Raw genomic sequence first — 26,518 nt, forward strand, 5'->3', positions numbered from 1 at the left:
ACGCTGGCTATACACTGAATTTTGGTCACCTGGCATCACAACCTATATCTCATCTAAAGCACTTTTAAAATGACTAGGTTTTTACTCATACTTTGAGTAATATTTAAAACAGATACTTTTACTCTTGTTGCACTACAATTTTAGGCAAGTAATGGTACTTTTACTTGAGTATGATTTTTCAGTACTCTTTCCACCAATGTCTGTATCTGATTAAAAATGATTCTATATAACCATATAGAACTCTAACCCTAATCTGTCTCATTTGGTGGGGAAAGGAGTGTTACAGCAACCATACTAACTCAATACATATGCCTTGAATCATAATTCCTCAGTTTAAATAAAAATTTCAGGATTCATAAGGATTTAAAAAATGTATTTTAATGCATTAAATTTGATAGGAAAACACATTGCTATAATTTTGAGGGCTACAATTAACAACATACTTAGCTCAACCTTTTAAATTAATTTGGAATTTATTGCACTTTAAATCTAATTGTATATAAAACGAAATGAAAATAAAATTATATTATAACAGTATATGCACTATAAAAGTTTTTAAAGATTATAACCTTTCAATAATAGCTTGCATTTACTGCAAAAAATTGTGTTAAAGCAGGACTGTTTAAGAGAACAAACCATTCATACAATGTTTTATTTATTTATTTGCAAGTAAAAATGGTTGTATTTCAAGTATAGGTAAGAGGGTCCGCTCACAGTGGTGATCTCATTGGGCAGAGCTCCATGTTTCAGCAGCAGGGTGACGATGTCTGTGTGCCCCTGCTGGGCTGCTTGATGTAAAGGAGTGTATCCCAACTGGAAAAGGAAGATGAGGGAGAAAGAGAATGCAAAAGTGTGTAATGTACCAACACTGAAAAGGCCTGTGTATGATGCATCCAGAAGTAGAACACTTACTCTTGTCTTGCTGTTTACGTGTGCTTGCTGCTGGAGTAAGAACTTCACCATCTTTATATTCCCGTAATGGCACGCCACATGTAAGGGTGTGTAGCCCATCTAAGAGAGAAAAGTGAGAGGTTTAAAAGGGTGTAAATGATAAAAGAAAGGAAGTGAATGAAGAAATGAGTACTTCCAATGCATATAGATGATCAGTGGCATTTTAATATGTGAAGAATGAATAATGAAAAGGTGAAAGGTCACAGATGAATTTTAATACATCTCATAAAATCTGTAGTAGCTCTGTTTGCCAGAACAAGCAATATCATTACTATGCTGATAGAGTTAGTTTCATATTCAGACAAATTGTTAACAACACATACATAAATAATACCTAAAACTTTACACCATACACTGGAGGAATTTCATGTTTAAAGTGACAGTTCCCTAAAATTTTTTAATTTACAGTTAATTTACTTACCCTCAGGCCATTGAAGACGTAGGTGACTTTTTTTCTTCAGTAGAACATTAAAGAAGATTTTTTGCTGAATCCGTGGTCCTTAGTGGTTCATTAAATTTAAGTCAATCTCCATTTATGAGGATAAAATTAAACACAAAAAAGTCTAAATCAATCCTAGCAGATCCTGATGAAACACTGAGGTCCTATGACAAAAACTTCTTAAGGTCTTTTGGGCAAACATTTCTCAGTGCTACGACAAGTGGAGTGTGTGCAAGCTTCCAGTCGCTTAATGACATAGAAATGAGCGTCCACTTACATTTATTTGAATGGAGTGATGTCTGTGAGAGCAGTTACTACATCAAAGTAGCTCAATAATCCACTCTGTGTTTGTACTGCTCATGTAAACGTATACTTATCTATGCCTCAACTGTACATGCTCAGCAGAAATGCAAAGACCTGTGCAGTAGGACATTAACAGTTGAAGTCAGAATTATTAGCCCGCCTAAATTATTACTCCCCCTGTTTATTTTTTCCCCAATTTCTGTTTAACAATGAGCTAATTTTTTTCAATGCATTTCTAAACAATAGTTTGAATAACTCATTTTTAATAACTGATTTATTTATCTTTGCCATGATGACAGTAAATAATGTTTTACTAGATATTTTTCAAGACCTTTCTATACAGCTTAAAGTGATATTTAAAGGCTTAACTAGGTTAATTAGGTTTACCAAGCAGGTTAGGGTAATTAGGCAAGTTATTGTATAACAATGATTTGTTCTGTACTGTAACTGTCAAAAAAAAAATTTGCTTAAAGGGGCTAATAATGCTGACCATAAAATGGTTCATAAAAAATTTAAAACTGCTTTTATTCCAGTCGAAATGAAACAAATAAGACTTTCTCCAGAAGAAAAAATATTATCAGACATACTGTGAAAATGTCATTGCTCTGTTAAATATAATTTGGGGAATAATTAAAAAAAGAAAAAAAATGTAAATAGGGGCTAATAATTCTGACTTCAACTGAATATGTAGTATACTTGTTCCTGATGCTTGTAATAGCGCTATTGTGCTGTCATGGCAACACTTAAAAGGATTTTAATGATGATTAAAATCATCTGGCTTGTCACTTCACACTTGAGTGCACACGCCATCAAGCAACCAGAAGCTTGCATTCACTAGTTTTGAGTGCAACGAGAACCTTTTGATATTGTAAATATTGCACAGAATGAACATTTCACTTCATAAGATAACAGTATATCACCAGGAACCACAGGGAGTAATTTGGACTTGTTTGTATGTTTTTAACCTCAAAAACAAATGACCATAGACTTGCATAATATGAATCACCATGGACCATAAATTCAGCTAAAAATCTTCTTTAATATATCATTGCCAAAGAAAGTTACCCACATCTTCAATTGTCTCAGGATGAGTGAATTAACAGAAACTTTTTTTTTTTTTTGAGTAAACTCACTATTTTTCGTCTTAGCTGATTTATCAGGGGTTGCCACAATGGAATGAACCGCCAATTACATTGCCATATGTTTTATGCAGCGTATGCCCTTTCAGCCACAACCCCATTTTTGGGTGAGCTATCCCTTAATTAGTAGAATATCAATAAGATTTGAGGCTAAGATTCTTTGAACTGCCTCAGTAACTAATCCCTCAGACACCCTAGCAACAGCACAGCAACAATCTAAAAAACACCTTGGCAACCCCTAACTCTGTAAGGCCCCGTTAACACTAATACGTTTTAGTTTTAAAACAGCTTTTTAGAATGAAAACGGTTCGCGTCTCCACCGACGTTTTACCCAGTGTTTCTAAACAACTCTGTGTCTACATTACACCCCTGAAAACGCACATCATGGGACCACACACACACACACTCTAGCATGCACTGCAGCGTGCTTTGAGCACATCTATCCATATGAAAGCTGTCCATGTCAGACTGTATATCAAGGATCTACCGCTGGATCTAATCTCACTATCTCTAATCTCACTACATTTGTTAAACGTTATATTTAATTAATCTTGTTGTCTATATCTATGTCTTTTGAATCTATTTCTTATTCTCAGGTAATGTGTTTTGGCTGGGCGCAAAGATAAGTTAGGTTAATATATAAATTAATGTAACCGCGGACACTGATTCTGCATAATGACTGACTGCTTGCCTTTATTTCCTATATGGTATACACTTGTTGTATGTTATACTTTTATAATGGCCAATATTGATTATTAAAACTGATATTCAGTGTAAGAGACAGGGTATGTTTCATATTTCTTAATGAAAATGAAAGGAGGCAGTAATGGCATCGGCTCTGCTTTGTTATAAATATTCAGGAAGATGAAGGACATATAAATATGTAGCTAAAAAACGCCTCAACATTTTTAGTGTTAAGTTAATATCAAAATGAAAATAGGTAGTTCCTTATATCATGTTTTCATTTTATTGTTAAGAAAGTGAAACAACGTAGCCAGGGTGATGTGAATGAGGTTATAAAGTACAGTACACTGTTCCCTTTATAAGATTTACCCGATGTGTCCTCTGGAGTTTGTTTTTCAATTCTAACTTGGGAAGTCTGAACTTACAAAGAGAGAATGCAGGACTGAACTGTGTGTAGGCTACTTAATATTGAGAAAAAAGCCCCAATCAGATTTTCTCGTTTTCAGACGTCTCTGCTTTCCCCCATCCACACTGAGACAGAGCAGCAGCATTTTAGAATGAAAACAGCCTCTTCAGCATATTCAACACGCTGTTTTCGGCGCTCGTAGTGTCAGCGTAGTGTGGACAGATGGCGTAACCGTAACAAAACTAATACGTTTTAAAACTAAAATGTATTAGTGTAAACAGGGTCTAACTCTATAGCAACACCCTATATAACTCTGTTAACCCTAGATGTCTCACAACAACCCAAAACCCTCACAGAAACACCCAAAGGAAACAGAGAATCAACACCTCTAAACAAACAACATTTAACAACACTTCACAACAACAATCTAAAACATTTAATATGGGGTGTATTAAGTTTTTTAGTTTGTTGTTGTACACCGGAGTAGCAATGCTTTAAAACACTCAGAACACGTTAGCAAAAAATAACTGTTTATCAATGCTCAGTGCTGATTTCTTTACTCCAAACTTTTTTTGTTTTTTGAATAAAAAGATATACTTTTGTTGTTGATTTAGCAGTGACATAGGCTGCATTACACAAGGCTCTAAGGTCTGTATTCTAGGACATTCTACAGATGGCTCTGCAGAGTGAGTGTGTGTGTTTCTGTACGCAATGTCTTACCCTTGAGGCTGCATAGACTGAAGCACCTTGCTTCACCAGCATGTCTGCAATGCCCACATGCCCTTCCTGAGCAACCAGGTGCAGAGGCGTCAGCCCATTCTGTACAAACACACACACATAAATTAAAATGATATCAGAAGGACATTAAATTATACGCTGGATGTATTCAACATAGGATGTATTCTATGTTGTTTTATCTGTTGGTTTCCCTCTGTTTTTTGATCATTTGTTTTTAGGTTTGTCCAGCACAATCGTCAACGACAGTTGTTTTATTGTGCTTTATAAATAAATAAACTAAACTAAATTAAATGACTCCCTTGCCGTTTTACATTTGTTTATTGACTTAACTGAATATCAATTAATCAAAACCTAAACACCACATCACCTTGTTGCCTAGATTAACATTGGCCTGTTTGGAGATGAGCAGTGCCACCATGTCAGGTTGTCCCTCCTGTGATGCCAAATGAAGCGGGGTGATGCCCTGTAATGACTCTGAGTTGGCATTAGCTCCATACTGCAGCAAACTGCTCGCCACCTCTAGTTGGTTCTGCTTGGCTGCGATATGCAGGGCTGTGTAGCCGTTCTGTCCAAAAGCAGAAAAGTAAAAGCGACATTATTTCTTTTAATAGGGTGAAATGGACTGGTATCAGCAGCTCAGAATATTCAAGACATTAAGAGGTGCATTTATGTATCTTACTCTCGCCGTGCTGTGCGGAGAGCCACCCTTGCTGACCAGCAGCTTGACTACATCAAGGTTGTTGTGATGCACGGCCACGTGCAAAGGGGTCAAACCATTCTGAGAAGGAAGAAAAAAGACACATGTCCTCAGTCAGCTAATATTAGAAAATGAGGACTGAGATATCAGAGGTTTGTCTTAATAAATTACCTTTCCAGCTGCATTGGGATTGGCCCCTCGTTCCAAAAGCAGCTCCGCCACATCCACTTTTCCATATTTACATGCTACATGTAGAGGGGTAAATCCTTTCTGTAAGATAATGCAGGAAACAAAAAGTTTAGATGAAGATTATTAGTGGACCTTTTAATAAAACATATTATTTAGGATTTCTTACAGCACAATTTTGTTTCAGTTCCCAGCCAACAATTTTGTGGTTAATAGACGTCTAATAGACATCAAAATGTAGACAGCTTGGCTAAAACAAGGCTAAACTTGGGCTGTCAGTAAAAATCTAAATACATCTAAGAATAGCCCAAAACTTGACTAGTCATCAAACAGACAGATTAGACAGACTTTATGTGTGTAGTCATTCAATTCTGTTTATTTGATGACAAGTCTAGCCAAATATAGCCTTGTTTTAGCCAAGACGACTATGTTTAGACGTCTATTAAACATCAATTAGACATCTTTTAAAAACAAAAAATGCTTGCTGGGTTACTTTAAAATATTACCTATAAAAAAAAAAAAGTGAATTACCCATTGTTAAGTAAGACATAAGAGGCAATTGCTCTTGCAAAATAAAGCCAGACAGGTTAATAGGCTATTGTATAAGACTGAAGGGCTTTAATCTGCTAAAACAACACCTACGTACATGTACATTATACAGCTTATTACAAGGCTACTTACCACAAAAGTAAACAATGGGACACAAACATTGATCTGATCTGTAATAATTTACTAACTCTAAACATAAAGTTTGCAAAATAGTCAAAAAAGTGTCATGACAGACTAACATATACTAAATACATATGATGAGCCTTTAATATTCCTTTTAGCAGCTGTTATCTGATAATAAAATCTTAAGAATTTTGTGATGGACCAATCAGAATCAAGTATTCTAGAGCAGTGGTTCCCAAAGTGAGGGTTTGGACCCCTCAGGGGAGATGCGGGACATTAAGGGATGGTCACTTGGTGCTTTCCAAAAATCAAATTCACTTTATTAAACTATTAGAATTACCATATTTTATCTGTAACTTACAGAAGAAAAAAATATTAGTTAATAGTTATATTAAAAAAAACTATATACAAAAAAAAGCCATCAGCCTTTAAATTTTTTTGCGACCACTGGGGTGATTACGTTAGGTCGCAGGCTTAAAAGTTAGGGAACCGCTGTTTGAGGGTGCTTTCACACCTGTGAATCGATTCAGTTGTTCCGAAACAGAGATTAAAATTGTTACATTGTTGCTCTTTGCTCTTGGAGCGGTTCGCTTTCACACTGCAAAGTTTCTAATCGGACTAAAAGAGCTAAAACAAGTCACGTGCGAGTAAACTCTCCTCACATTGGTCAGAGTGTCAGGGTTTATTTTGCAGAGTCCCGCTCAGCTGTCAGGAGAGGTGGTGGTTTGGTGGTGATTGACTGGGTGTGCGCGCGTGACGTGTCTGAGGAGAGATGCGGTGGGGCGGGGTGAGAAGGGTGCGCGACGATGCCTATTTGAGGACCGGGAGAGAGACGCGAGATTACCGGGAGATCATCACTCGTTTGCGGGCATCCGGAGACTCGCGAAACTTCCCGCCCTACTCATAATTCTCTCTTCATATAGCCGTAAGCCTATTACATATCCATAAAACACTGTGGTATAACCGCGCTTGGATTGGACCGCTTTCTCACTGCAATCGAACCGCTCTAGGGTTCGTTTCAATCGATCCGAGACCACCTCATTCAAGCGATCTCGGAGCGATTACTTTGGCGCGGAACAGAGCGCGATTGCCCTATTCACATATGCCAATCGAATATCGCGCTAACTGGGCAAACGAGATATGTTCCGAAACAAAAGTGTAGGTGTGAAAGCACCCTTAGAGAGCCAAGTAACAAGCCAAGTAACAAGAGCCAAGTAACAAAGCAAACTTGACTGCTAACTTAAAGTTTACAAAATGTAAGTTTTTAAACTATTTATTGTGCATTACATTTATAAAAGTTGTTTCAACAGACACAAATATTTTGAGTACATTATAAAGTGCCTTCATAATCCTTAAAATAGCTCAAAATAACATTCCATCCATCTTCTTCTACTGTGTGGTTATGTATTTACTAACATGAGTGCAGATAAGATCCATCAATAGCAAAAGACCAGTTATCCAACCATCCAATCCCATCCAGATAGACAAAATCAACAACATTCTGCCTTGTTCAAGATGCCGTTTCACTTTGATAGCAGAAAAAATTATATACCCGCCTAGTTCAAATCTAGGTCTGTCTACACAACTTTCTTTTCAGGAAGGGTTTAGTGAAAGTTAATTGAGATGCAGGAACCTTGGTCATTTTGGTTTGTTGTGCATTTTCGTCAAGCAGAATGCGTGTGGTTTGAGCATGTCCCTCGCGGGCAGCGATGTGCAAAGGAGTGTGTCCTGCCGTGGTGGCCGAATCTGGATTGGCCTTATGTTCCATGAGCAGCTTCACCAACTCCTTATGTCCCATTCGAGCGGCACAGTGTAGGGGGGTTTGATCATCCTGTGAACAGAAAGCAAGTGAAAGAGGTATCATGAGATTGTTCAAACAAAAGCATTTAAATGAAGATAAAACATCTTGCATGTCTGGCATACCTTAGCTTTGGCATCCACCTGTGCATTGTTTTGTAGCAGGAACTGAGCCACTTCACAATGCCCCGCTCTGGCAGCCATGTGCAGAGGGGTCTCCACTTTCTAAAACAGCATTTAAATACAGTCAGTTCTGAAAAGGAAACTGTGATCACTGCCATAATCGCTGCTAAAGATGTTAGACTGTTTGTAAAGCAGGATAGCTCTGCCGCCAGGATTTGGCTGTTCGATAACTCTGAGGTGCTAAACAAATTACACGAGTCTTACCACATTAGATGCGTTGGGCGAAGCTCCTCTCTGAAGGAGACTCTTTACTATGTTGAGATGACCCATGAACGCAGCTACATGAAGAGGAGTCAGACCCGACTAAAAGACAAAAAATAAATAAATTCATCAAATAAAATGTTTGTTTAATGAGTCATAGCTGAACCGCTGAATATGTGTATGGTATTTAATATTAATATAATTGAATATAATAATTAAAAATATGAGATATATATATATATATATATATATATATATATATATATATATATATATATATATATATATATATATATATATATATATATATATATATATATGGTCTAATATATATGGTTACATTTTCAGCACTAACGTGATTCTTCAGAAATAATTCCAATATTGTTTTTTAGAATAATATTCAAATTAGAAAAGGTTTACTGCTAACAATTTTGTGGAAACTTTGACACATTTCTCTTTAGCCTTTTTTGATTACTATAAAGTATAAAAAGTGACCAAAATAAATAAATTATGTGACGTTTAAATGATGTAACAAATGATTTTTTTTCCTTACGATTGTTCTTTTAAGCAAATTAATATGTCTATGCTAAATAACTGCATTAAAGTGGTCGTATTGTGATTATATCTTGTGTTCAGCCTTTTACAAGATTTTGATTCTGTACAGATTCAACTCAAAATATCTATTATGTTATAATGTTACACTGTAAATGCACTTTTAAGGGTAGAAGCAAAGACATGTAAGAAGAGGAGGGTGGAGCCTTTACAGTTCATGATTCTGATACTTTGTAAAGACTAGATAGGATACAGCTGCAGATGACCACATCAATATAGCATCATTTTTGTGACACTGTATAACAATAATGGTGGCATGATGGCTCAGCGGTTAGCACTGTCGCCTCACAGCAAGAAGGTCGCTGGTTCGAGTCCTGGCTGGTTCAGTTGGCGTTTCTGTGTGGAGTTTGCATGTTCTCCCTGTGTTCACATGGGTTTCCCCCAGGTGCTCCAGTTTACCCCACAGTCCAAAGACTTGTGCTGTAGGTGAATTGGGTAAGCTAAATTGGCTGTAGTGTATGTGTGTAAATGCGTGTTATATATGGGTGTTTCCTAGTGCGGCTGGAAGGGCATCTGCTGTGTAAAACATATGCTGGATAAGTTGGCAGTTCATTCCGTTGTGGCGACCTATGATAAATAAAGGGACTAAGCCGAAGAAAAAGGAATGAATGAATGAATGAATGAATGAATGAATGAATGAATGAATGAATGAATAACAATAATTACATTTTTTTCAGTACTGTGACAGTTGGGTTTAGGGTTAGGGTAGGAGTAGACGTTAAAAAACATCTTTAATTTTATTGGGTAATTTAATAAATAACATAAATAATACTTGGTAACTACTTACATTACATTAATGTGACAGTTGAGTTTAGGGTTTGGGTGGGGCTAGGCGTTAATACAATACAATTACTGGAAATTTAATAAATAATATAAAAAAATTGTTATTAACTTCCAGCCGCAACCATATCTGATAATCTAGCAACAACCCAGATACTTTGGTAACATCCCAAAAAAATATCTGCATGTGTTTTAAAGTTATGTCAGCCTTAAGTTATGCTGGTTTACAGTTTTCTGAGTATCATGTTGATGTGACCATTTGGGGAAAAAAATTATAATAAAAAAATTACACATTACTTTATATTAGGTGTGAATGAAAAAGCATCTCTCGGACATCAATACAACACACTGTTACCTTGAGTATACCTTATGCATCAACTATTTAAATTGATATTATTATAAACAGTGTTTTCAGAAGAAATTGCAGGACTGCAATTGAGGAGTTTTGAACAGAAAAATAGTAACACTAATATGTCGAAAATCTTTAAGATGTCACTGTTCCTACCTACATGGGCTTTCTATTTTCTTCAAGGGTCAAGCTAAAGGCGTAGCTGGTGCAATGTGAATAGAGGTTATCCATCAAAGTGACAGGCGGAGAGTAATCTGACCTCAGTCACAGCCTCTAGAGATGCCGAATGCTTCAACAGAAGGTCCATGGATCGCATGTGGTTCTTCTTGCAAGCAATGTGTAACGGAGTAAATCCATTCTGAAAGACACCAAAAATTCAACTAGTATATTATAAAGTAACAAAGTTCAGCAGTGAACACATTTATTAACTAAAATAATTACATCAACATCAAATATATAAATACAGTTGAAGTCAGAAATGATGACAGTAAATAAAATTTGACTAGATATTTTTCAAGACACTTCTATACAGCCTAAAGTGACATTTAAAGGATTAACAAGGTTAATTAAGATAACTATGCAGGTTATGGTATTTAGGCAAGTTATTGTATAATGATGGTTTGTTCTGTCTTTGTTTTTAGATGCTATCACAGCCATTTTTACATCAGCTTGAGGTAATATTTAATAGTAATACTTAAGTTTGGGGACCAATTGTCACTATTTGGCTGCTTTGTACAATTCAAATTTATAGCCTTATTCTGAATGAATATATTTTGGATTCCTTAACCCTTTTAAATGTCACAACTACATTACAAACAGCATATTAAAAGTTTGTTGAAGTAAACATCATAGTTAATAGTTATTTATTTATATAGTTAAAGTTTCAAATATTTCCCAAATACTTCCCAGAGCAAGGATTTTTTACAGTATTTCCTATAATATTTTTTCTTCTTGAGAAAGTCTCATTTGCTTTATTTCAGCTAGAATAAAAGCAGTTTTTTTACAAACATTTGAAGGTCAATATTTTTAGTCCTCTAATATTTGTTTTCAATTGTTACAGAACAAACCATCTTTATACAATGATTTTCCTAGTAACCCAAACTTGCCTAGTTGACCTAGTTGAGCCTTTAAACTGCACATTGATCTGAGTAATAGCATCTTGAAAAATATCAAGTAAAATATTATTTACTGTCATCATGGCAAAAATAAAAGAAATCAGTTATTAGAAATTAGTTAAAAATATTAAGTTTAGAAATGTGTTGATTAAATCTTCAGAAATTGGGGAAATAAATACACAGTGGGGCTAATATCTGACTTCAACTCTATATAATAAACAAGAAAAAACAAAAAACAGCAGAGAGAAAAGGACAGATGCACTAACCAGAGCGCGGGCATTAGCTTTTGCCCCTTTGTCCAGAAGCACCTTGACCATGCGGTGGTGCCCACAGTGTGCTGCAACATGCAGTGGGGTAAGGTGGTCCAGAGTGATGTCATCAATCTCTGCGTTGTATTGCAGCAGCTGCCTCACGCAGTCCATGTGATCGCCCTGTGCTGCCATGTGGATGGGAGAAAGACCGTTCTAAAAGGGGGAACACATTATTAGAAATTGATCTGCGTGATTACAATAATGCCAAGATAGAAATAGACATTTAAAAAACAAATATATTATATATATTATATATTATTTATAATATAAACAATAGAAACCATCATAGATCTTATAGATAGATAGTTCTAAAGTTTGTTATGAAATTATTAAGGTTAAAATGTAAACTTTACCTTAAAACTTGGAAAAAAATGATTCTTCAATTCGTGTTGTGTTAATACTAGTAAATCACCTTAAAATAAGTCTTGAAACACACTTGAAACTATTCAATATCCTGGTTTTAATGGTTATACTTGAATGATTTGTGATGTTTGTAATGATATTAATAGTATAATCCATTAAAACTGAGTGTTTTTCAGCACATTGAAGTGAATATTTTACTAAATCATTGTATTCACTACAGTCCTTGATTTTGCTGTATTCCAGGCACCAATATTATAACCATTTATTAAAGATGAATCACTGTCTACACCATCTGTGCTTGGATATAAACATTACAATTATGATTTTCCAACAGAATTTGACACACTGTGAGCATAAAATATTACCAACATTTGCCAACTGATAAAGCTTTTGGACCAGGAAACTGTGACTAGTGACATCCTATCAAACCATTGGATCTTTACCTTGGTTTTGGCCTGAAGAGGTGCTCCCTGGTCAAGCAGGATCTCCACCACACGAACATGGCCGTTACGGGCTGCACAATGCAGCGGCGTCAGCTCATCCTGCAGATTATGTAAAAAAATATATGACTTTGTAGAAATCCTCTGTATGACGAATTTATCAGCCAAATATCTACGTGAGCAGCATTGTCTGTCATTTTTTATATGTGTATGAAAGCATACCATTAAAACAGCAAGTTGTCACAAAGAGAAAATACCTGTTTTTCCCAAGAGGAAGTAAACTAGGTCATTCTCCACAAGCCAGACTTAAATAAGTCAGATTCAGCAGTCTCAGCCGCGTGATTTTTTATATCTCAGACAGTAAATAATGTCATTGTGAGATATGATTACGGTTGCTAGTTAGCCATTAAACCAACCAATTTATCTTTTTAGATTTTATTTTGTAATTTACTGAAAAAAAAAACAGATCTAACTTTATAATGTTCAATCAGTCTCATTTTGGCTTTTAATTTCTCATATAAATAAATAAATACTGTAAATAAATATATACTGTACATTAAATATCAATAATATCACCCAATAACAATACAATAAAATACATTATTATTTTTATTATTATTATTAGCATTATTATTAATGGGGCGACACGGTGGCTCAGTGGTTAGCACTGTCACCTCACAGCTAGAAGGTTGCTGGTTCGAGTCCTGGCAGGGTCAGTTGGCATTTCTGTGTGTTTGCATGTTCTCCCTGTGTTCGCATGGGTTTCCTCCAGGTGCTCCGGTTTCCCCTCACAGAACAAAGACATGCAGTATAGGTGAATTGAATAAAACTAAATTGGCCGTAGTGTATGTGTGTGAATAGGTGTGTGTGGGTGTTTCCCAGTACTGGTTTGCAGTTGGAAAAGCATCAGCTGTGTACAACATATGCTAGAATAGTTGGCAGTTCATTCCACTGTGGCGACCCCAGATAAATAAAAAGACTAAGCTAAAGGAAAAAGAATGAATGAATTAATTATTATTAATATATATAAAACACATACTGACATGCCAAGTACCATTTTTGGTGTTTGATTCAAATTAAATGGACTAAAATTACTTTTTTACGTACATAGAATCACATTAAATTCGAGCGTCTTATTTATGTTTTACATATCTTTTGTGAAAATGACGACAAAATATGGGTGATGTCATAATATGCTGAAATATTGTTAGTCGTTAGTGGGTGTCTTCTTTAAATCATATTACAAAAAACTGTAACTGAAGGAGGCTTTCACAGAGGAGTGAATCCAAATGCAGATTTATTCAACAGAATGGTCAGACAGGCAACAGTCAACACAGCAGCAATCAGGTTCATACAGTAAATCCAGAAGTCGACGTCAATTAACAGGCAAAATCGGATAAAGGCAAGTTAAACTATTAACAAGGCTTGGAGTAAAGGTCATAAAACACAAGAATCAAAAAGCACGGCTAGACGAGGAAATGAAAATGGTACGTAAAAGTTACAGGTTAATTTTAACCAACAAAACAAACAAACAAACAATCAGCAATGTGTATGAGCAAATGTGGTGTATAAATAGTCTGTGTAATGATTCCTTGAGCAGCTTCAGCAGTGAGTGTTTGCAATCACATGAAATTAGGAACTGGTGTGTGTGCGGGGTGCATGTTGTGATTTGTAGTCCGTTAGGTGGCAGAATTGTAGCTCTCCAGCGATTCGCAGTAGCTAGATTGCTGGTGACTGAAACACTGTTAATGTTTTGCAACATATATTTTAGGACCCATTTTTGTCTTTGTCCCATATATACCATTTCAATGTGGAGATGTCATTAGTCCATGAACCTTTCCTGCTTGTTGTCAAACTATCTGATAACTGTAACAAGAGGCAATTTAAACATACGGCAATGTTAAAACAGCTATCATTATTTATTTATTAATATGTGGCTCTTTTTAGATTATGTGAAGCTATAGAAATTAAAAATGTAAAACAGAAAATACAATGGGTCCATGTTTTTGTTTACCTCCCTCAAACTGGTCTATATAGGCATCTTAGTACAGATTAACGATATCATTCATATTTTGAATTCACATCTATTTTTATATTTTCAGTTTTAAAGTACTTTTGTGGTGTTTTTGTCATTCATATTAATGTATTTGGTTTAAAATATACTGTGTTAATTTAATTTTAATTTATATTTCTTTATTTTATTTAATATTTTTGGTAATTTAAGTTCTTAAACTTAATTTTTAGTTACTAGACAAAGCACTTTATAGAATTTTATTTCACAATTATTACATTTAACAAACACATTTCAAACACACTTTATATGAACTGCTCTTACTGTATATTCAATACAAACATTTACATTGTTATTGTATAGATATTAGGACATCTAACTAAAAGTGGGACGAAATATTTATCAGTTTAACACTGCAAACTGCAGACTATTTGGTTATGGTAATATTTTGAAGATCGCTAATGGATGCCTTACCTTTGTCTTGGCATCAATCTGAGCTCCTCTGTCCAACAGCAGCCGCACCATAATCACATTCCCTCTCCTGGAAGCGATATGTAATGGAGTGATGCCATTCTTCAATAAAAAAGACAAAGTAAGAAATTGTGCAAGTAGTCTATCTATTATAAAGCAGCATTTAACATTAGAGTTGAACTGACCTTGGGTGTGAAGTTCACATTGGCTCCCCTGTTTAACAAAAGCTGCGCGACACTGAGATTCTCATAATGAGCTGCGATGTGGAGAGGGGTAAATCCGGTCTGTCGGAATAGAGTGTAGCATTTCATTGATTCAGTATATGTACAAAACAAAAACACCTACGCTGACGGATATCTAAACAAAGTCAGTTCTGTTTATCTTGTCACATACTCATCACTGCAATTACAAGCCAAGAGTGGCTGCACTGAGCTCAGTGAGTCATGATGCGTAATCCTGCAGAAGCACACATACTTTGCTGAGGACATCTGGGTTTGGGTCGTTCTGGAGGAGTACGGCAGCGGTGCGTGTGTCGTCGTTTCGTGCTGCGATATGTAGAGCCGGCAGACGCACTTTTCCTTTGGTGCCATAATTTATCAGGAGCGCCACCACATTTTCGTGACCCTGCTGAAGAGCTACTGCTAGAGGAGTAAAGCCGTCCTGGAGGGAGAGATCAAGAGGTGTAAATTATAGTAGTGATATCCTGGTTATTTACAGTACAAATTTTTACATGTACCCAGCAGACACCAGACGTCACACAGGCGTAAAATTGACATTAGACTCCAATGTCAGACTAACCTTGAATTTTGGTTGTATATGAAAATCAAGTTGACGTCAGAACCTAATGTCAGTTTGAGGTTAGACTTCAACGTCAAAATGAATTTTTGCTTATGATGTTAGCCTTTGACATTGTATGGACGTCACATTATGACATTAAAGTGATATTGAACTTTAGTTACAGTAGGTAATTACTATAGGTGGGCATAGATTACTTTTTTAACCTAGATTAATCTCACTGTAATCTTGGACTGAATCTCGATTAATGTAGATTAAAATGGCTTATTTGTTTTCTACCAAGGGCATTCAGAATATGTGTGCTACCCAAATAAGGACTAAAAGTAAGTCTTTGAGCAAGGGTTTCTCAAGCCAGGTGGCGCTTTAGACCAGGGGCTCATCTCCTGTTTTTTAAATGCATCACAAACTGCTTAAGAATCTGTTCCACTATGATAATTGGTGATGAAAATAAATGATGTTCAATAAGATGTGCTAGTGTTTACTAACTGTTGATTCAGTTAAACATGAATTTCAAACTGTAGGCCTACATAAGCTCCAAACGATTTTTGATTACCTTAATCCGACTAAAGTAATAACTGAACTAAACAGAAATAGAATTAAGACATGTGGAGTATGCTTATATTAGTGGCATTATTAAAGTAAACTCCGCAATCAAACTATTACCGTCATGTAGGACTTTTCGCCATATTTTCCGACAAGATCCACACATGTGGCTGACACATCGCAAAATGCGGATTTATTATTACTATTTTCTATTTGGTGTGCGTTATTAAATTCCATATGACTCTCTCCAGTCCTTATTCCTTATTTGCGTCTAATACCCCAGTTTGTCATGGGGGCATGAATGAAATGTTCATAGTTTGCGTAGAATAGACCCAGATCCCAACCCAACTTTAAGAATAGTTTAACAGCGATATTTTTTTATCGCCCGATAAGAGTCCTGTGTTAACGCAGCAAATTAACGCCGATAATGGCACACTACACAACATATTAGTTTTATAAATGAAGGGAATATCCCTGAAAGAGTGGGCAAAAACTTGTCTAAGTGTGCAAAACATTTTTTCCACAGACTGCTTTATGACAATTCAAAACTGGATTCATATCAAAATTTCATTTAAAGGATGTAGCAATACCTACAATTTGTGTGAAAGATGCATGTACTTTTTAAATAAAGAATACTTGTTTGTTTTATTTGATTACAGATAAAAAAGCCAGCTTCAATTCACTTGTGTTAAAAATCAGATCATCTTTCTCTCACGTGCAGAACTGTGTTTGTTCAGTGTGGTGTTGTATTAAACTGATCTGAATGAAACTGAACTGAACTTCAAGAGTGACTTTTTTTAATACACTAAACTGAATCAGTATTTATTTTAGTAAAACTAAAGTAGCATTCTACCACTACTTTTTTGCGAATGTTTCACAATCTAAAATATTGCTAAAGATTTTTTTTCTCTTTTCCTTATCTATGTTAAGAAATAAAGATGGCTTAACTTGATTTGTTGTGGTTTATACACTAAACAGAACAGACTGTGTAGCTTAGCATTTGTTGAATACAGCAGTGCCACTTTTTAAATGTATAAATGTTTAAATGTATAAATGTTTGTTTGAATACATATTAAATTCATAATTGTGGGCTGCAATGATAAATTATATAAATGATTTTAGATTATGTCCTCCAAACGTGGAAACTAATACTTCATTTCAGTCATACAGGAAAAAGTCAGCAAAAGCATGAGGCTTGTTTGAGTGCTGTGTGTGAGCTGTGCTGGTCTTTCTACATTAACAATGGGTCATTATCAGCTATTTGGGATGCAGGCTTAGAAAGGGGTGGGGTGAGCAGCACCTCATTAGCATTTAAAGCAGGGGTCACCAATCCTGGTCCTGGAGGGCCGGTGTCCCTCCAGGGTTTAGCTCCAACTTGCCTTTACACACCTGCCTGGGTGTTTCAAGTTAAAATCTGCAGGACACCGGCCCTCCAGGAACAAGTTTGGTGACCCCTGATTTAAAGAGACATGAAGCGATACAGCTTGCTGTGAACTGAGGGTTTTTTGACAGGGTAACAGGGTTGTTTATTTAACCTAGCATTAGGAAATGTAACCAAAAATGTTAAACAGACTTTTCATTAAAGTCCTACAGAATCTTATCAACTTGTGTAAAACAGACATCCAATGTCACGTTTAAACATTTTAATCATTATCATGATCATCTTAAATCATGATTTGTGTTGGGTTTGAGTTTATTGTGTCACTCACCTCAGTTGGAAGGCTCTGATTGGCTCCATGTTCAAGTAGATATTTCACCACTTCCAAGTGGTTCTCCTGTGCTGCCATGTACAGAGGACTAAAACCTTTCTGCAAAATGCAAAATTGACACCAAATGAATTCAGCATTTCATTAACATGTTACTAGTTTTGTTGTTTATGCTTTGGGGCATGGACTAACCTGAGACTGGGCATTAACGTTGGCACCATAATTGATCAGTTCTGCAACCACTTTCTCTTGACCGGCCAAAGCAGCAATATGAAGGGCTGTATTCCCTTTCTGCAAAACGAATAGAGGTGTACAAATAATAAAGAAACAAATATTAGAAAATAATTTGGACGCACTTTATTTTGATGGTCCGTTTGTTAAACTGTTACATTGCATCTATATGCCAACTAATTGTCATTATATTTTAAGTAGATTAGTTAAATGTCTGTTGAAGATGCAGTATCAACAGATATTAAGCAGACAGTCTACTAATACTCAAATGGACAATAAAAATAAAGTGTTACCAATAAAATTTATTTTATTTTTGCTCAAGTTACTTGGTCATTATAGTTATAAGAACTAAAAACATGACACAAAATACATTTTTGTTATTAATTAATATTTTTTTCAAAAAGGTATCAGTTTTAATAATGCTGGAGGAAGCCTGACTGACTGACTGATTGAAGAAGCAGATGTACCTTTGTCGTAGTCTCCAGGTCAATGCCATTGTGCAGCAGCTCCAGCACCATCTTAACATGGCCTTCTTTGGAGGCCAAATGCAACCCGTTAAGCCCATTCTGCGAGTACAAGAGAAAACATGAGGCGCTCAAAAACTCAGTGTGAAAAAAGCCCACTCTGACACATCTCAAGTCTATCTCTTTATCTCTCTCTCTCTCTCTCTGTGTCTACCTGTCAAATGACTCACTGAGAGGAGGGTAGCCTAAAAATAACCCAGTGAAGCGCTGAGACATCAACAGATCTGTGGAGCTCTCATTAAACAGGGTGTGGAAATGGAGCAGCGGAGGAAACCGACAGGAAGGTAAAGGCTGATGCACATGGTACAGTGTGTGCTTTTTGTCAGGAAATCTGGGAGTTTAGCCTGGTTTGGCCATAAGGGGGCTCTGCTCTGCCAGGCCGACTGGAATCCCCTTCATACTGCAGTGTCACTCATGCCTAATGAGCTCCTGCTGCAGATGCACAGAGCATGTGCAGAGGAGATGAAGGCAGAGATGAAGATGGAGAACGAGGAGGAGCAGATGAAAACAGCTACACGTGCACACTTGGCATTAATATTCTATGGATGTTGATATCACACAGTATTGAAAGCAATATAATATGCTATATGTGTATGAGCAATGCTGGGGTCATTAAAATGGCTACCTGCTAAAGATGACAATTTACATAAAGAAAAGTGTAGTTAGTAATGTAATCTATTCGATTACACATTTTGCAGGCTTTCTGCAGGTTTCACCAAGTCAAATTGAAAGACCTTTTCATGAATGAAATTTAAGACTTTCAAATGGCAAAACGCTAAGGATTTTTTTTAATGGCCAGAGGAAATTTATTTTACTTGTGTCGAAGCAAACTCTTGTTATATACATATATTTACAGAACGACAAGTTTTAAAAACTATAATCAACTAAATTCATGCACAGCACACATTTATGCATAAATGCATAGAGAATGTTCAAACAAATGTTATTGTAAAAATGCAATGAAGATAATTAAACCATATTGGCATACAGAGTTAATAAATTGTACTTTTGTTAAACGATTTGGGGGACACTGTGGCTCAGTGGTTGGCACTCGCCTCACAGCAAGAAGGTCGCTGATTCGAGTCCCGTCCAGTGGACAACTGGGCCAGTTGTTATTTCTGTGTGGAGTTTACATGTTCTCCCGATGTTGGCATGGGTTTTGTTCGGGTGCTCTGGTTACCCCCACAGGTAAAGGTTAAATGAATATACTAAATTGGCCGTAGTGTATGAGTGTGTCTGAGTGGGTGTTTCCTACTGGTTTGCAACTGAAAAGGCATCCGCCGTGTGAAACATATGCTGGATAAGTTAACGGTTCATTCCGCTGTGACGACCCCTGATAAATAAAGGGACTAAGCTGAAGAAAAATGAATGAATAAACGATTGGGTAGCTGTACATGGACAAAGGAAAATGAAGACATGTTTAAAAGTATTAAAGACCTATAGCATCATAATTCTGTAAATTTAAGACCTTTTTAAGGCCTAAAATCTTGTTTTTGAAATTTAAGACATTTTAATACTTTTTAAAAACCTGCGGCTCATAATATTTCACTATATATTTTTCAAGACACTTCTATACAGCTTAATTAGACATTTAAAGGCTTAACTAGGTTAATTAGGTTAACAGGTTAGGGTAATTAAGCAAATTATTGTATAACAATGGTTTGTTCTGTAGATTATCAAAAAAATATATAGCTTAAAAGGGCTAATAATTTTGACCTTAAAATGTTTTTAAAAAATTAAAAACTGCTTTTATTCTAGCAAAAATAAAACAAGTAATACTTTCTCCAGAAGAAAAAATTTTATCAGACATACTGTGGAAATTTCCTTGGTCTGTTTAACATCATTTAAGAAATATTTTAAAAAGAAGAAAAAAATCAAAAGGGCCCAATAATTCTGACTTCAACTGTATATAATATTCATCTAAAATACAAAGAGAATGAACCTAATTCTAGGGTTTGTTTACAATATAAATTGTATTACACATCTAATTATATCAAAACGGGATTTTTGAAGGACTTGTTGGCTTGTGTTGATTTCATAAAAAGTTCATGAAAAAAAAACATTAAAACATATATCATGGTTTCCAGAAAATAATTAAACAATATTTACAGATACCGTAATACGTACATTTTCACCAAATCAGAATATTGAAAATTATTGGTGAAAGATCATGTGACAATAAAGACAGAAAATTACAGTTTTTAAAGTATGCTATTTTAAATTGTATTAATATGTTTTATCATTACTGTTTTAACTGTACTGTTAGGCAAACAAGTGTATATATTATTATTTATAGCATAAGGTACTGCTATATTAAATAAATAACTCAAAAATAGCCAATTCTGCTATCATTTAATACAAAGAAAAGGTCTTATTTACTAGAAGGACATTGCTTTATTACTTTCAGTTAATGAGACATAGATTTTGAAGAAAATCTGGTCATTAAAAAACTAAGACAATAAAGTGTTCAAGCTTCAAAAAGAAAAATAACCACATTTATGTCCAAAATCAAACATAAAGTACCCTCTTTGGGTAAGGGATTCATCAGAATAAACAGCAAAAATTCGACCTTTATTGACATTTCTTCCCACATTTTTCGACTGCTTTGGACTTGCTGTTTAATCACATTTATGTATTTGGTAGATTTGACTTTCAATGAACAATGTCTTCATTTTCATTCTTTTCCACAGAAACAACCATGTGAAAAAAGTATTCAAAAAAGAGGGAGATTATTTTGATTTATTGTGCAGACAGAAGAATTAAATCTAATTGGTATAAGCTATATCATCATTAGATGTTAACACATGAAAAGACTTAATAGCACTAGCGCTGTTTACAGCCGTTAGTTAGTCACCTGTAAAATAAAGACAAATTACAAGGACGAGACCATCAATTGTCTAAAAAAAATCTCATTAACCATTACCTCCTTTGAGCTAAGGTGCAAATTAAGCACACGCTCGGAGGTTTTGCTGATTCTTGAAACTTCAAGTCCCAAAGCATCCGTGCCGAGGGCTTTAATCCGTCTCACTGTCAAACCCGGTCTAAGCTCCTCACAGAATGTGTTGCGACAGCACTGAGACATTCACGCTGTGATATCAGCATCACGCAGCGCAAGTATACCTTTAGTTTACCCAAACACGTAACTATAAAAATGCACGCAAATCCAGTCTGGGTTGCAGATCGCAGACCGAGACAGACTCCTGATGGAATTCTGTCAGTGCATGATGTTAGAAGGTTGCTGTAGTAGTCAATGTGTGTGTGTGTGGCTGTGAGTATATAAAGTGGGTGTTCATTTTCAGAGCTTTTCAATGCGGGAAGTCAGCCAAGCGCTCAGGTCCATTCACTAACCCGTCTCTGAGAAACCAAACATAGCGCGTCTGCAAATACCACAATATGCTATTTAAAGCCAGCAGCACCGAGTGTGTTATGATGCAAGTGGGTGCAAAAGCATGACCGGTGAGGGGGTTAGAGAAGGAAGACTGTGCTGGCGTGATTAATTACGGCAATTTACTGATTAGGGCATTGAACACAGCTCTGCATTGACACTGTAAACACAGCTGTAGTGTCCAAGCACAGGAACATTGGGGGGTTAATACAGACACAAAAACATACTGGAACAGACAAACAAATACATGCACAGATGCGGATGCTGATCTACAAGATGATGGATTTATAGCTCTAAATAGCAATTTCTGAATTTAGGCAGTACTATTAATGGGCTTCAAAGTGACACTGGGCTTTTAAGGCACGGGTGTGAGTCCACAGACCGCTGGCTGAACGTCTGATGTACGAAACAGACAAAACGGAAAACGCTTCAGAAGTTGTTATCTTTGAATTCTGCAGGAGTTATTTGAGATGTGTGTGGTGTGTTGTTTAAAGGGATAGTTCACCCAAAAACGAAAACTGTCTCACTATTTACTTACATTCAGTGGTTCTAAATGTTATGATCAGGGTTTCTGCAGGTTTCTTCAGGTTAAATTTAAGACTTTTTAGGACCATTATGAATAAAATTTTAGACTTATACAGGGCTAAACATTAAGGATTTTTTTTCTAATGACCGGTTACTTTTGTAAATGGTGTTTGCATTAATGGAAGATCATGTAAAGGGATGTCTTGCTTTCGTTTTCTTACTCTTCAATTTGGAGAATTTGCAGAGTTCATAGTGAAGAGTTCATCCAAAACTTAAAATTATCTCTTTATTCACTTGTTCCAATCCTGTTTGTCTTTTTTTTTAACACATAAGAAGACATTTAGAAAAAAAATGGATACCAGTAACCACTGACATCCATAGTATAAAAAAGCACTGCAGTGTTTGGGTGTTATTCTGTTTGTCTGAGGTAGTCTACCGAAATGTTGTGTTCCAGACAAAGTATGAAGCTGAACAGTCAGTTTTTGTCACGTGACTCGCGGTTTTCGACTGCGCATGCTTGCATGAAAGCAATATGTGCTCCCAATATGAGCGCACGCGCTAAAAGAAGCATCATGTGAACGACCCTATGAGCAGCTATGCTTCTCTTTACATTCAAAAGATACTGTTAGATACTGTTTAGGCCAAGTTAGGTCAATGTGTTTTTGGGTGGTGGTGTTCTCCTTGGGTATTGTCGTAGAATGCTTTCTATTCAAGTGCTTGAAAAAGTTGCTGCAGTTAAAAGCAGTCGAGTTCTTTAGAGACTGGACAAAGACTGCATTTCACAGCAGTATTTTTGTTTTTAGGCTCAATGAAATCCAAATAATGTCTGTATTTACACTTATAGAAGCAACCACTCTCGTCAGCAGCTATTTTCAAAAACTATATTTGTAATGCAATTAGCGCAATTACACTGACTTTGCGGTCCTCAAAAATGTAATTAAAATAAAGCAACGCTGTGAAACGCATTACACCCAACTCTGGTTATGACTGACTGTTGTAAAAATTCCCTCATAATATATTATTTAATGTCATCTTATTTATTTATTTAAGTTATTTAGTTATATGTTTAAAAAATAATAGAACGCACACAGTGGACTCCAGACCTGGCTTATAAACCCTTTAAGTAGACAAGTTTAGATAAAGATTTTTTCTATAGCCTAAAACAATAATTCAGTATCTAGGTTTTGGGGGGGATTTTTTACTGCTTCAATATGTATTGTGTGTTCAACATAAGAAATAAACTCAAACAGGTTTGGAACAAGTTGTGCATCAGTAAATGATGGCAGAATTTTATATTTCGGTGAACAAAATTTATATTTGATCTTTTAACATAAAAGTCGTTGTGATAAACACTCCAGAAAGCACTAATTAAGAATCAACTAAATGCTTGTTTTAACATAGTGACATAAACAGCCTAAACTCTTATAAAGATATCCGTAAGTTTAGCTTGAAACACTTTTAGTGTAGATGATATATACTGTATAAGCTATACAGGAAAGGTCAGTAAGAGAGCAAGCTGACTGTGCATCTGCATTCTACACATGTATGGATACCTATTTTAAGCACATTGCTATGGAGTTGGTTGGATATTTTGGATGGTTGCTAGGTTTTTTCCTCCTACATACTGTAAACCCAATGAATTAGTGCCCATCCACTTTTTTCAGCCACATTAGTTGCAGAAGGATTGTTTTCATTCATTCTTTATGATGCATTTTAGCCATGAACCAATTCAGCAAGCTATAAGGTGAATTAAAAAATGAAAAAGTTGGACAAAAAGACAATGATACAAGATGATCTCTTTAGTGAGGGATTTATACTGTAAAAAAATCAGTTATTCTGGTTTAGCCATTTTTTAGTTATACAAACTTTAACTTAATATGTTTAGTCAGTATTGCTATAAAAAGGCCATTATAGATTCAACTAAAAATATTTAGGCAAAAATCCTTTTTTAAAATGTAACTATAATGTCCTAAAACATTGCAAATTGCATAATTAAACCTAAAAACAAAACAAAAAACTATTCAAATTAAATGACTCAGTTAAACTACTTATTTAAAAACTATTTAAAGTATTAACACTTCTTTTTCGAAAACTTATATGAAATATTAAAGCAGACTGGTGGCATTTTCTCTTTTAGCATTTAGCAATAAAGTTTTTTGCCACAAATTCCACAAATGAATTGAAATATTATGAGTATTTGGGTTTAACAAAGCCATTTACATTTAATTAAAAACTAATTAGCAATAGGTCTTTAACCCCTTAGCCCTCTAAGACTTGGGACTGTATTTCAAAGCATACTGAACATTAATCACACATATTTAAGTCGAGTTGCATTTTCACATCTATGTTTAAATTTAGAATGACAGTTAATAGGTTAAATACAGATTACAAATGTTAAAACTAAATAAATTCATAAAGTTTATACTCCCAAACTCTACAATTATATAAATAAAACCCTTTTTCCATCACATAAATTACTTCAAAAATACTTTATAATATTTGTAGCAATCATAGTAATAATAATATCTTTAATCTTATGAAATCATGAGAATAACACTCACACACACACTGGATGCTGGTGATTGCAGGATGGATTTTATTGCTCACCTGATTGGCTATGTTGATGTCTATTCCATTCTTGATATGGTCCAGAGCCTTTTCCAGATTACCTGAGCGTGCAGCACGGAGGAAACTGGTCGTTGCGTCCGCCTGAGGGGAAGAGAGAGAAGAAAAGGACATAAATCCAAATCTGAAGGACATGGACTGTTAAATTGCAACACTTTCTTTTTTGCGCAAGGTTTTATGGATGTTTATTGCATGATAAAACATTAGTGATACAGTCTGACTTACAGCTCTAATTAAGAATTCAATCTGCGCTGTGCATGTCCACAGAAAAAAAAGAAAAGAGTTTCTGGTTTGAGCTGGTTCAAGGGTCACATACAATAACAGCAACCTATCAGTTATGCAATTACCCTATGTGAAGTCATCTAATTTGATGTTAATTACATGGCTGAGTTTGCCCCTTATACATATCAGCATTTGATTTAAAACTCCAACAAAAAAAAAGTCCAACATTTAAAAATATGATTGTTTTTCTTGTGCATTTAGTAAAGTAAGCAGTTTTTACAGTGGGTTAGTTCACAAAAATAAAAAGTTTCTCACTACATGAAAGGTCAGTAAGAGAGCAAGCTGACTGTGCATCTGCATCACTTACACACAGCTGAATACACCAGCTGTACTGAGTCTTTATTTCCCGTCACTTGTGTTTGTCTTGTTTAAGTTTTCTTGCTTTGTTTCTGATCATTGTTTTGATATATTTTGATTTTTGATTGCCGCCTTGTTTTTTTACCTTACACCTGTTTTGACTACAATTTTGGATGCCCTGTTATGTACCCGAGTTTTACTTGTTTTGACCACTTGTATGCTTGCATGAAGAATCTTCATTATAAAACACTTGGATCCTACCTTGGTTGTTTTGGCCTCGTCCCCACACGTCACAGTTGATAACTGGTAGCCAGTGACTTTCATAGTATTTTTTCTTACCATGGAAGTCAATAAATACTGATTATTATCATCATATTTCAAAATATATTCTTTTTTTTAATAATTTTAGAAAAAGTGTGACTAAATAATGACAGAATATTATTTTGGGGGGTGAACTGTAGTTAAAAGCTTGACAGCAGTGTGGAGGGGGATCTATTTCTTTGTCAAACCAATGGCAAACAGACTTAGTTTGTTTTAGAGACATGAGAAAACAGTCATTGTTTATTTTTGTAAATGTATTTGGTAAAAAAAATTTTTATGTCATATACACAGAAAATTCCAGCATCTTCACAACCATCTATCAAAATAATGTTTGCTTTAACTGTAAATTTGTGACAGAATTATAAACTGATAAACAGAACAATATTAGTGAAATTAAATAATAATGATAATAATAATAATGAAAATAATAATTTTA

At 35.3% G+C, this 26,518-nt stretch overlaps 1 protein-coding gene across 33 annotated transcripts in view; it reads right to left on the bottom strand.

Moving 5' to 3' along the window:
- ank1b (ankyrin 1, erythrocytic b) overlaps positions 1–26,518 on the bottom strand; it is a 129,137-nt gene that overhangs the window by 43,522 nt on the left and 59,097 nt on the right. For all 33 annotated transcript variants that reach the window (XM_087301187.1, XM_087301186.1, XM_087301179.1 and 30 more), the window contains 19 exons: positions 25,165–25,266; positions 18,591–18,689; positions 18,085–18,183; positions 17,896–17,994; positions 15,323–15,508; positions 15,034–15,132; positions 14,852–14,950; positions 12,370–12,468; positions 11,519–11,716; positions 10,397–10,495; positions 8,400–8,498; positions 8,139–8,237; positions 7,849–8,046; positions 5,529–5,627; positions 5,340–5,438; positions 5,028–5,225; positions 4,643–4,741; positions 913–1,011; positions 715–813 (listed from right to left, as the gene is read on the bottom strand). In XM_087301187.1, the coding sequence (XP_087157313.1) occupies positions 715–813; positions 913–1,011; positions 4,643–4,741; positions 5,028–5,225; positions 5,340–5,438; positions 5,529–5,627; positions 7,849–8,046; positions 8,139–8,237; positions 8,400–8,498; positions 10,397–10,495; positions 11,519–11,716; positions 12,370–12,468; positions 14,852–14,950; positions 15,034–15,132; positions 15,323–15,508; positions 17,896–17,994; positions 18,085–18,183; positions 18,591–18,689; positions 25,165–25,266 (2,268 nt within the window). The remainder of the gene's footprint in view (positions 1–714; positions 814–912; positions 1,012–4,642; positions 4,742–5,027; positions 5,226–5,339; positions 5,439–5,528; positions 5,628–7,848; positions 8,047–8,138; positions 8,238–8,399; positions 8,499–10,396; positions 10,496–11,518; positions 11,717–12,369; positions 12,469–14,851; positions 14,951–15,033; positions 15,133–15,322; positions 15,509–17,895; positions 17,995–18,084; positions 18,184–18,590; positions 18,690–25,164; positions 25,267–26,518) is intronic.

This window comes from Danio rerio, chromosome 21 (assembly GCF_052040795.2).
Source record: "Danio rerio strain M-AB ecotype USA chromosome 21, GRCz13ab, whole genome shotgun sequence".
NCBI lineage: Eukaryota > Metazoa > Chordata > Actinopteri > Cypriniformes > Danionidae > Danio > Danio rerio.